Raw genomic sequence first — 12295 nt, 5'->3', positions numbered from 1 at the left:
AATTTGCATTTAATGGCTTAAAGAAGGCTTTTTCTTTCCCTAAAGAAGAAGACAGACAGAGTAGGGAGGGAAACTTAATCTGTGTGCGGTTTGTTGGTTTGTTGTCTTGGATTGTTATGTAATTTTGAGTTTCTTCTGCATTTCATTCATGCATAGATAAAACACTGCTGTATAAGTGACAGCCTCCGTGCATTTCACATGAGGTAATATTTCACAAAGTAATCATTGTATTGAAGCCAGTACATTGTGATTTAGGTGTAGTAGAAAGACATCTAAATTTACAACGAAAATGTAAGCTTATGAAGAATCTACTTGGAAAACTGTGTAGGAAATGTTCGCATTTTCTGCCATCTTTGCATCTACCATGTTTGCATTTTATTACCATCTTCAAACATTTATTGAGCTATAAGGAGAAACAAAGTGACACATACCTTTGTGATTCTCAATGGTATATGAAGAAGACCAGCTGCAGCAGAAATGTGGCTGCCTTACTGCATTTTTTGTGCTAGGAATTGAAGTCCACAAATAAGTGATGATATATGCAATTAAACGAAAATCATTATTCATACATTTCAAAGCACACATTTTTAACAGAATTGGCTGCATATGTTGTTGTAAAAATCTTTCTTTTATTTGAAATTTCCACTGTGATATTAATTAAAGCTGCGGAAACTTCCTGAAATTGGAATTTGGATCATTCAGGAGAAACTGCTGGTATAATCTGATATAATGCTGTTATTTGAGATTCTTGGTATCTCTAAAATAGTAAAGAATGAAAAAACCAGCTAGCTCCACAGGAGAACAGTAAATAAATAACAAGCTTTTTGATACTAAATATTCACTCCTTTTTCTGTATCAGTTTGTATTCACTCATACCTAGTGGGAAACACTGTCCTTTGTGCATTCTCAATCCATCCAGCGTTATATCTGACCAGTTACCACATTGTTCCTCTATTCACAACTGTCTTCAGTGCTGGCTTTTAAGTATATCCGTCACATCTAATTCATTAGACTTTGGAAACATGCCACTGGGGAGATCTGAAATCTGAAAATCTGAAACATCACACGTTACCATGTGCCTCACTACAACATCTTAATCTTTCAGGACTGCATTTCTTTTTGATGGAAAAACCTCTGTGGCGTCCTGCTGTCCATTTGGACAAAAGAGCAGATGTGTTCTATGCGTGAATGCGTGTGCGCTCATCTGCCTATGGCAGGATACAAAAAATAGAGCTACAAAAGTTCCTTGTTAAGTTGGAAAGCATTAATTACAACATCAAGCCTTACAGTTAACAGTGTAAACCTTTGTTTTTTTCTTTTTTTAATTGAGTGTGTATTACTTAATTTACATAATAGTTTAATTATAAAGTCAAAATGTAATAGTAAAGTACCACTAAAAAATGAAACAGATACGTTTGTATGTGTAAAAAAATACACATATATTTGTGTACATCAATTTGTTTTTGTGTTTTCATTCGTTCGTGTTTGTGATTCTTGCCTTCTTTCAGAAAATAAAGATAACTTTCTTTTTATCATTAAAAAAAAAAGAAGTTTAAAGCAAGTAAAAATACGTTTATGGAAAACAGAAAGATTTTAACATGTGCTCTCCCAGAAAAGGTGAATACTATTCTTTCATTAGATCAGTCCCAGCCTGATTCACACTAACAGCATTATGAATTGACAGTGACCAAAACTTACTGCTATTTTTAGTTTTGCTTATTTGTTTAGTCTCATTAACTGCAGTAGGATTACATAAACCTGTGGTTAAGCATGTATGGAAACTTAGTATGTGGGAATTCTATTTAGAATTAACATCTTGACCTCCAGGCTTTTAGAAAGACCGTACTTAACATGCTGAAACATATTCATGGAAAATTTAGTTGATAACTGCTATTATTATGGGTTAGTAAAAGAAGTTCAGTCTGCAGTAGTGTATTTTAAAGTGTATCCTTATACATTATCTAAAACTGATGATTTACTGAATTGAACTCGCTATCTTCAAAGTGATAAGTATAAAAAATATTTGAACCATTATTGGAATAGTTTAACTGATTTTTAAAATAGCTCTGATTCATTGAAAAAGTTACTTGACTACTAATTAAAAACAATGTATGTTCTTAAACTTGTTATTAAATAAGGATTACTATACCTCATGTTTATGAAGCAGCATTTGTCACTCCAAGCCTGTGAAACATCACTGTAAATACAATCACTTCCCACTTGTATGGATGTATGTCTTTGAGTGGTTGAATTTATTTTGTATTTTTTTTCAGTGCAAAACTGAAAGTTATGGGTATTTCTAAAAGCCTGGACTGTGTAGCTCTTATTCCATAAATGCTGTTATGAAATACTCAGAAAACCAACTGTAAGTACATTTTGCGAGTATATGAAGTGAAGAATAATAGACAAAAGTCTCATTTATTTAACAGTTTTGACCCATTATGGGCTTTCAAATCATGCATCACTAACTTCAGGCTTGATCTTGTCAAGCTACTTAAAGATACATGTTAAATCAGGCATTTCATTTTTTTGCCCTCATTCGCTTTTGTTTACCAGCAGGAGACAAAATATTTAATTAGTTTTGGGACATTTGTAATCTCCCCTGGGCAAGCTCCTGCGACAATGCTGGACGCCACTTCTGAGTTAATTCCTGTCATGCTGGCCCCTCCAGTACAACATATGGGTAACCTATAAGCCTTCAGCAAAAGTTGCAACTGAACTATTAGAGGGGTGGGACCTCCCTGCTGGGAAAATACTGGGCAACAAAGCAAAAAGGGGCCAGCGTCACTGGTGGAGGTCAAGGCAACACTCAGACCAAACAGCATCTGGCAAACTGTGCCAAGTAGAAATCGATGAGAAGCAGGGCAATTGGTAGAAATTTTATGCCTATTTGCACAAGAAAACGTCTCCTCCTGAAGTGAAAAATAGTAAAAATAAAAATAGAAAAAGTTTATGCTATCACACGTCATCACCCTGTTTATTGTTACTTCATATATTTTTATTCCAGTCACTAGACTGTATGGTACAGACTATATACTGTTTTGTTTTGGGCAAGCAACAGTAATTGCAGCTTTAATTATGTTTTGAAGACAAAGAATTTTGAGATCCTTCCTAATTGGCTAGGTACCAGATTTATAACTACAATTTATTTTCAAGGTGGATTGCATTCTCTTCTTCAGATTACAAGTCTGAAAGGAAAAAATAAGAATATTCCTGATACTGTAGACTCTACATCCCAGACACTGTAAATTCACATTGCTCAGCTCACTTGAATCCTTGCCTTACTTTCCATCTTTTTTACCTAGTACTGCCAATTTCTGCCTCTATCTCTCCCTCTATTTCATCTTCCGGCCCTTGTTTTTCTCTGTTGTTTTTATTTGCTTTTTCTTGTTTGTCAGCAAGAAAATCCCCACATTTTAGGAGAAAATAAAAATATAAGAAAATTGAAAAAAGCAGGTTGTCTTTTCACATATTGATAATTAATCTTCAATAACTAGTTTAGGAAAGGTGTAATGCCCTACAACTGTTAAGAACCTGCCCCCTTGTTGTCTGCTACATACAGTTAGCATTGCTGAAGGTTGGAACTCAGTGCTTGCAACAGAATCCAAGTAAAATACATTGTTACAGTTATTAGCAAGTTGGTTGGTTACAAGCATATTTGAATTGGAAATTACAGTGTTTACCATTTTAGGTACTATTATGAGGAATATTGCAAATATAATACACTGAAAAAATAAAAAAGGGTATAGATACCTTCAGGGAAATAATTTCATTTCAGGGTGAAATTCTGAACTGTTTCTCAGCATTGTAGCCTGTTCAGTTTTTAAATTTGGGTTTTTTAATAGTTTTTGGTCTGAATTCCAAATAAAAAATCTGTTTTCAGGATTTCCCTGTTAAAAATAATTATTTTAAGTAGGAAAAAAAAATAATTAGTGCAACAAAGACTTAAAAAAAAAAACAAAAAAAAACCAGCAGTGATTTTCTGCAATAACAGAATGTTCAGGTAGCAGAGGAAATAGTATAGGAATTATAGGACAACATAGCAGTCATATGCATTATTTGTTCAAGAGCACTATACGTGATTGAGATGTATAAGTCTAATAGCTTTTCTAGAGCCATAAAGGGAAGATCTTTCCCATTCTTTTACCATTATCTGCTGGGTGGTCCCACCAACACACCAAGACCTACTTAACTGATTGCATGAACAGCTGATTCAACTTATTAATCTAGCAGAAAACCAACTCTTGAAAAAAATATTTATCCTGGCCTTGAGAGGTTAATGTGACTGTCCAGTCATATAAGCATCAGAATATGCAGAGGGGGAGTATAGCCTTAAAAGAAAAAAAGGAGGAATGGGGTAGAGAGGAAGGAATGGTAAGACCTCCTGTTTTCCACAGTCACAAGCTGTTAGATCTGTTCAGCTCTTTAGACTGACTGTATTCTGCTCTGTCTGGTTCACTGAGTTGGCTCTAATCTATTTAGTCCATCATCTAATGTTAACTATTAGTATTCACAAATATGTAGCAGAGAGATTCACGTATCTCCTACCTTGTTTTTGTTCTGACCCTCATTGTAATCAACCTCATTGGATGCACTTCGTTGCTTATGTTTTACAAGCATCTCTCAAACCCCTGCTTTGCTGTCTCTTTTCCAGCCTGAAGAGTCCATTCTAACTTGTTCCTCCTACAAAATCCATTCCATACCTCTGATCACTGCAAGTGCTCTTCTCTTGATCATCCTTGCGTGCTCTTTAAAAGATTCCTTTCTCCTGTTCTTTATGATTTTGCTAAACCAGACAGAAATTTCATCTTTGGATATCTGCCTGGGTTCTGAATTGTTTTGAAGAGGTTGACTAACAAATAGTAGCTTTCCTGACAGTTTTGACTGATCTCTTTGATTTACATTAGAGGGATAAAAGGCCATGTGTGATCAATTACTGTGTATCAGACCATGATATATATTAAACCTAGTATCATGTAACTATAGTATGGCGTATCCTGGTAATGCCTGTGCCTACATTTTCTGCCCCATCCCTGCTTTCCTTTACCCACATGGTGCTGCCACTTCCTACACAACTACATTGTTCCTGAAACAAATGACCATGTGACTTATCAGCTAAATCAGTTCAGCAAATGGTCAAAGTAGAGAACTGTACCACAGAGTAAAGAAGTATTTTTTCAGTCAGCCTGGGGAACTGACTCCCTGTGTGACAGTTTACTCTGCCAGTGTTTGAGACAAAGTAAGCCCCTAGGGAAAGGACTAGGATGACCTGTCTCAGTGAAAGCCTGAAGTTTTAGACTGTAAGAGGTAATAATACCAAATCACAGCCTCTGCTAAGATCAGATGCTGTCCTAAACTGCATTACATTTGTCTGAGCACATTTTTGATTATAGGAAAACTCCATGAGCTGTTTTTCCTGTTAAATTTTGGTTAATCCATTCTTTGTAATAAGCCTAAGATGTTTCATTTTGTTCTTATTTGTATTGTAACACTGGTATTGCATCAGCATCAGAGATCTCATTAAGTTTACATTTATAAACTTCTGAAAATGGCCAAGTAAATCCTAGCTCACATGTGCTGGTTCATAAAACGTTGGGCCTTGATTGCCACCATCTCTGCATCTGTGAAATTTTGTTAAAGATGTTTTTTGTTTTCTCTTCTGCTTTAGCAGTGAAAAAGGTAGCAATGCCATTCACAGTGGTAACTTTCTTTTCATGGGCTTTTTTTTCCATTATGCATACTTATCAATATGTATATGATAGTAATCATAATCTATGTGTAATATAAGGGAGAAACATTTGTGATAGTTACAGGTACAAAACATGTTCCTGTCATACCATGGTAAAACAAGCCCTTTCTCTTTTTTGATGTTTGATTATTTTTAGTCTGTTTTAGTCCCCCTGCTCTAGAAGCATGCTTTAAAACAAAGTTACACTGAAAGGCTTCTCTATAGGTTCCCTAGGAAAGTTGGGCTTTTTAAGTCCCACATCTCACCTGAGGGGAAGCTGCTCAGAAAGCGTGGCATCGAAAAGGACTAATGGCAAAGAGAAACAAATAAACTGTCAAGAAACAGTAGTGCTGGGGTAGTATGGCAATTGACCTTTAAATGTTGCTGGAAGATTTTCTTATTGAACTATTGAAGGAAATGATCACCTCAGAGAGTGGTTAGAATAAAATGAACTGTTGTAAGAACATACTGCAAAGCGTGCAGTATGGCACTGGGAAGTGCTAGGGAAAATTACTGCAAATCCATCTCACTGCTGTATTTATGAACAGCAGATGGCTATTCAACTTCCCAATCAGAATAGGTGTCTAAATTTCTCTTGCAGACACAGCATTCGCTTGAGAGTTGGTTTTTTTACTGATAGACCTATAGGGAAGTATTCCTATTGGAGTGATAGGGAAAACAGAGTAAATAACCAGGGAAGGAAAGTATATTATTCCTTGGCCCATGGATTGCTGGTCTGTCTTGAGAGCAAGCACTGTGAAAGACTGCACCCTTAACGATGGTCACATTTAGGTAGTTACTCACCTGCTATTAATTAAGCAGCATACTGCACTCTGTTTTTTTGGCTTGCTCAGTATAAACTACCTTTGAAGCTCCTATGGGATAAGAAGTCCTGATGTGGTTTTCAGAGGGGTTCTACCAGAAATGAAATAGTGCTTTCTGGCTAGAAGGGAAAGGTAAGGTTCTTGTTTTGACAAATCGCTTATATCTGTTATTTTTGGTGTATTTCGAGGAGTGGAGGAATTGTGGAAATACTTCTAACACAAAGTGTTACTCTTGCTTCCTTTTAAAATTAGTGCTCTAAAACAGAAATCAGATTATGTTCTCCATAGTAATGCACATGGAAGATACGATGTTCTTTTTAAAGGTTCCTGTGATGATTATCTGAGTTACTATGTTGGGTAATTAGCAGAAAATTTTTAATGTATTTCTGTATTCAGTCGTAAATCCTGAACCTAGTTCGTTTTGCAGTGGACTGAAAGTATCTGTTGCTTTGCTAATATCACAGGTGACTTGTAGTTGGTAAAATAATTTGTTTTATGAGTGAAAAAAGTGTGCTTAACCATTGGGGTTTGTTTGTTTGTTTTTTCCTTCTCTGAGTAGGACACAATATTTTGAACAAAAACACCATTTTAGAATTAAAATGCAAGTCAGGAATAATGCTCCTGGGGCTATGGAGTAGCACTGAATGTGTACCTGCTTATAGATTCAAAGACTGAAATGTGAGCAAATAGGCACAGAACATTCCAGCGTTTCTTCTGGCTGCAAATTATATTCTGACACAGAAAATAAGAGCAGAAGGGAAATTCTTGAGAAATCACTGAGATAAAATGAAGATGAAACTCATAGTAGCTGGAATCTAGATCTGTTTTTAGCAGAACAGCAGTATATTGTGCTGGGATACGTGATCAGTTTTTTGAAAGCTTCTATCATAAATATTCCGAGAACCGTTGGATGAATAATTTCAACGAATAATGTCTCTGAGCAGTAAGTTAAAATAAATGGAGGAGAGAGAAGAGTTACATAGGCTGTGCTTAGGGAAAGCTGGAAAAATGAGAAAATCATGCCCAGGTGAAGGAAACTTGGGAAAATGTCACTGATATCCTTTTTGTTATTATCTGAGCAATAAAGCAGTTTGTTTTCTAGCCTGAGGTGGCATGTTTTCCATATGGCTAATGGGCTATGCAAATAATTAATTTGTGTGGATAAGGCACTGATACTCATTTTTCTGTGGGTAAAAAAATAGCCTTTTTAGATGAGCAGACGTGGTTTTGTTATCATTGAAGACAAACATTGTGATCAAATAATATATTTTTTCTCTATCAAAAAGCAGAAACTAAGAAAAAAAAAGTGACATGGAAAGCAAGCATTTTGACTTTGCAAGGCACAGTTTTTAACCTTACCTGTAAGCCCAAAGGTTCATCAACCAGATGGACTGATGCCCTGATTCTGTGCTTTTGTAGTAAATCATACAAAATGAAGTTAGTTGTTCATTAAGAGAGAGAAAACTCAGCTCCTCTCCTGAGATGGTATCAGTGTGCTACTCATAGAATGGAATCAATTAGAAAGGAGGAAAATTAATGGTACTGTCATTTGCTGTCTTACTGTTCATTAGTGGAGAATAATATAAGGTTTTCCTGAATTGTGATTTTTGTATTTGAAGTCTCTGTAATTCATGTTTGCAGGACGTGAAGTTAGAAATGCTTTTCATACTTAAGGCATGAAGTTAGCAGCACTATTTTCATAGTAAGAGTGATTAATAATTTGAACTGAGTAGCGAATGTCTCATGAGAATGCACAATACTTACTAACATACAAAATGCCTTAATATTATTGTTTTCTTATACATCCTCGAGATTCATTTTAAGTGACAAAGGATTCAGCTAAAATCATTTGAGCATACTGAGTTGCAGCACTACAGTATGCTATAGAAATGGAATGAAGATTTAAAGGCACGGGTTGTTTTTTTTATTGCTGCCCATGAAATGTCTTCAAAAAAAGAAGTATCTCAGATGTTCTAATTGCTGATCCTTCTGTGGAAGACATATGGTGATGCGGTTTTTGGAAATGTGCTGTGTTCAGCTCTCTCACACTCCCAAGTATTCAGGAATTGTCATTCAGAAAGGAGCACATTAATGTGAAGTAGTGCGCTTTTTTTTAATGTATTTGGGAGATCAGGTCAGCGCACACAAATAGGAATGTTGAACATTATAATGAAATGTGAAGAAGTTGTACTTCTTTAAATATTGAAGATGCATCGTACATTTTGATAATGGAATAATGGAGACTCCCTACCCCAACCATCATCTCTGTTCAAGACCATTAGGATTCAGAATATTAAGAGCAGACCAACTGGGCGTAACAGCCTACGTTCAACATCTGTCATGCTCGAGTCCATTAGTGTTCAATTGCATCCTATTGTTTTTGGATTATTCAACCTCATTTCATTGTCATTGCTTCTGCTAGAGATTAATCAGCTGTTTACAACTACTTCAAGTTTTAGAGTCATAATGAAAACAATTGAGTCATAGTTCTAAATAAATATACAGTATTCATTCTCTAATGAAAAAACTTAGTAATTTATGAATGCTGGTAACAGTTTAATTAAGTCTGAAATCAATACAGATAATAAATCATTGTGCAGCAGTTTTTTTTCCCCTAATCTTTTGTTAACGTGTTCATATGATTTTTCCTTGTACTTTATGTAGATAGTGGTTTTAATAAGTTCTGTAAAACCAAGATAATATTCTGTGTGTCCGAATGGTGACTTCTCTGTCACTAGAGTTAGTAGCACAAACGAGCTCTTACAGTCAGAAAGCAGATTCATCTTTTCCACACCTTCTTTTATTCTCCTTATCTATTTGGGGATATTCCAGAGAGAGCACATTCTATATTTACATTCTCATAAATATGCATATAAACATTATGCAGAGCATATTAAAAAGGATATTTTTTGGACTGTTTGTACTGGTATCACAACCTCTCCAAATATTTTAAAAATTATTAGATAAGTCCATAGCTACATTTTAACTGTTTAAACCTGTTCTGAATTGTTTTCGTAACACTTCTGACATGCAGATATATAATCTCAGTTTTTCTCGAGATACTGTTCTCTTCTCAGTGTTCTGTACTTGAGTCCTACAAGATTCCCGATAATTTGAGTCTGTTTGCTTCAAGACTGTATAGTGAAGCACAGTACTATTCTCTGCCACACACCACCAAGCTATTTCTCCTCTGTTTTGTTGGAACAATTATTTCTTACCCCAAATACTACCTACCAGATAGTTTAGATATTTTGAAGTGCAAATGCTAAAATGCACAGTGAGAGTTATATAATTTTTTTTCCTCCTGAGTTGCAACAGATTATCAATTGAAAGGATCTTTTGCTTAACTGCCCAGGGTCTTGTGGGGCCAGCCAGACACGGCTCCAGATGGCAAGTTGTTAGGGCTGGACAGAATGGCTTTGGAAGACTTCTCAACAGATGAAGGCTGTAATGTTCGGGTTTTACTGTTGCTTTTTTTTTTTTTTTTTCCCCCTGTGGTTCCCAGGCTGGGAAGGTACTGGGATGGAAGCTGAGTGCCGCCCGCCCACCTGCTACCACCTGTTTAGCTTTAGCAATTTCTATAAAGCCTCCCCGAGTCTGTAGGGCACAATCATTGCTTACCGGCGGCGGTCAAGAAGGGAGAGATTTCTGTTGTGAAGTTATGTCTTCAGATCGCAACAGTTCATTGTATCAAGGCGTCCTCCTAAACTGAATCAGAACTCCTTCCAAGTGAAATGGCCATTGGAATGGATGTCATCTTAATCCATTAATATTCTTTCTGGCTTAAAAGGACCATTTTCTTCACTAACTTATGTTTTGAGAATGGAGATTTCGTTGTTTTCTTTCTATATCATTGTGTTTACAGAAATGAGAAGAATGAAAGCATAAGGCACTGAGAACTCTTTATTCTTTCATTATACAATAAGAAACTTTCAGACACCTCCAGAAGAGCCAGAAGTATTTTTTATTTTTTTTATTTTTATGTCAAGATAAATATCTCATCAACAATATCTGGGAAAAGATTCAAGAGATACACAGGCTACTTATAGGAGTGCTTTCTCTACGACTGTTTAGACACTTCATTTTTAAAGTGTAATTTTTTCTGTATGCGTGTGAAGCTGCAGCTGCAATAAATATGAAAACCTGCAAATCCAGTCATTTGGATTCAGGAGTAGAATCGGAGATCCAGTGCAGAAGTGGACCAGGCTGCATCGTGAAGTGCAGCACGGAAAGAATGGAGAGCGCTGCCAAGAGAAGACTGGCTGCCAATGCCAGGGAGAGAAGACGGATGCAAGGACTGAACACAGCCTTTGATCGTTTGAGGAAGGTGGTTCCACAGTGGGGTCAGGATAAGAAGCTCTCCAAATATGAGACCCTTCAGATGGCTTTGAGTTATATCATGGCTCTAACACGAATACTTGCTGAAGCAGAGAGATACAGTTCTGAAAGAGAATGGATTAACCTTCACTGTGAACACTTTCATCCAGAGAGCTACCACCATTATACGGGACAAAAAGTGGCAACAGACAGTGATCCTTATGCACAGCGAATATTCAGCTATCACCCTGAACACTTTCAAATAGCTAATTAGAACTTATTACGAGCTAAAAATATGCAGCAGGCCAGATGTGTAATTTAATAATTAGCAAGAGTTAATCTGCTTGAATAAGGTAATATTGACATTACAATAGCTTTATTTGTGTTTGTGTCTTACACTAATTAGACAAAATAAATTTGCCTTTAGAACTTAAATCAATATACATTTAAGAAGTATGCATTTCTTTACTGTTGATAGAAAGTTCTTTGAAATTGTACAGACTATTACTTCCTAGTTAATTTGGCTCCTTTAATTAAATAAGTCTTTTTATTTAATTATCATTCATTACAGTATTTCCTACTAGTATTGGGCCAAACTGACCCTTGCTATAACTGAATGGAGTAGCACTACTGATGAATTTCATTCTATGTTTTTATTTTCATTTCAGCTTTAAAGTATTTCTTTGTCTTGTTTTCCCTTGAATGACTCCTCTGGAAGAAGTTTTATATTGTATTGGAGTTCTAGTCCTTGGAGAACTAACTGTCTTAAACTTTGTAAGTTTGATATATGGGTTCCAAAACGGTGTAGGTTTGCTTTAATCCAACTTACGGTGTCTCTTGTATGCTCGAAAAAGAGCTGGCTTCAAGTTATGAAAATGTTTTTATTTTTAGTGGCTGTAAAAGCACGTGTGGTTACATACTGTGAATGAGATGCTTGTGTGAAAACAATCTGAACATCTGGGTTCTTGTAGTTTGTTTGCATTTTATTTTTTAATTTTATGTTATCTAGAGACAGTAACAGATTTTGTAAATCAAAAATAAAGTGTTTTCTATGATATGTCCTCATATACTACCTTAAATTCCAACTCTAGAATTGCTTACTAGTAACTTTGTTTTCCTTAGTATTTCACTGCTTCCTCAGCCCTGACAGCTTAATGTGCAGGAAAACTGGCAAATGATGTTTGGCACTCAGTAACAGGAGGAAGTGTGTTTAGTGAACCCTACAAGAAGCAGCAGTTTTGTTGTAAGATTTGCTTCATTTCAGCCCTGCTGATGCCCTGAATTGTCTTTTATTTATTGTCTGCTTGTGCTTGTGGGAGGTAGAGAGATCTTGTTGGAAAAGGCAGAAGAGTTAAGGAAAGGAGACTGAGAAGGTAAAAAACAAACAAACAAAGAGTAGGAGCAGAACAGCAGATGTGTCCATAAA

The 12295-nt window shown here is 35.9% G+C and overlaps 1 protein-coding gene across 1 annotated transcript; it reads left to right on the top strand.

The window, feature by feature from the left end:
• The first annotated feature begins 6200 nt into the window (after positions 1 to 6200).
• ATOH7 (atonal bHLH transcription factor 7) lies at positions 6201 to 11938 on the top strand. The gene is made up of 2 exons (XM_015866275.2): positions 6201 to 6684; positions 10058 to 11938. Exon 2 carries the CDS (start codon positions 10688 to 10690, stop codon positions 11141 to 11143), a length of 456 nt encoding a protein of 151 aa, XP_015721761.1. The 5' UTR covers positions 6201 to 6684; positions 10058 to 10687; the 3' UTR covers positions 11144 to 11938.
• The last annotated feature ends 357 nt before the right edge of the window (positions 11939 to 12295 follow it).

The sequence above is a fragment of the Coturnix japonica genome, chromosome 6 (genome assembly GCF_001577835.2).
Source record: "Coturnix japonica isolate 7356 chromosome 6, Coturnix japonica 2.1, whole genome shotgun sequence".
Taxonomy (NCBI): domain Eukaryota; kingdom Metazoa; phylum Chordata; class Aves; order Galliformes; family Phasianidae; genus Coturnix; species Coturnix japonica.
The sequence above is the reverse complement of the archived record's forward strand: the minus strand, read 5'-3'. Positions and strand labels throughout refer to the sequence as shown.

Excerpts from the sequence above, each read along its gene's own strand:
- ATOH7 (XM_015866275.2), top strand. The coding sequence starts at position 10,688 with ATGAAAACCTGCAAATCCAGTCATTTGGATTCAGGAGTAGAATCGGAG.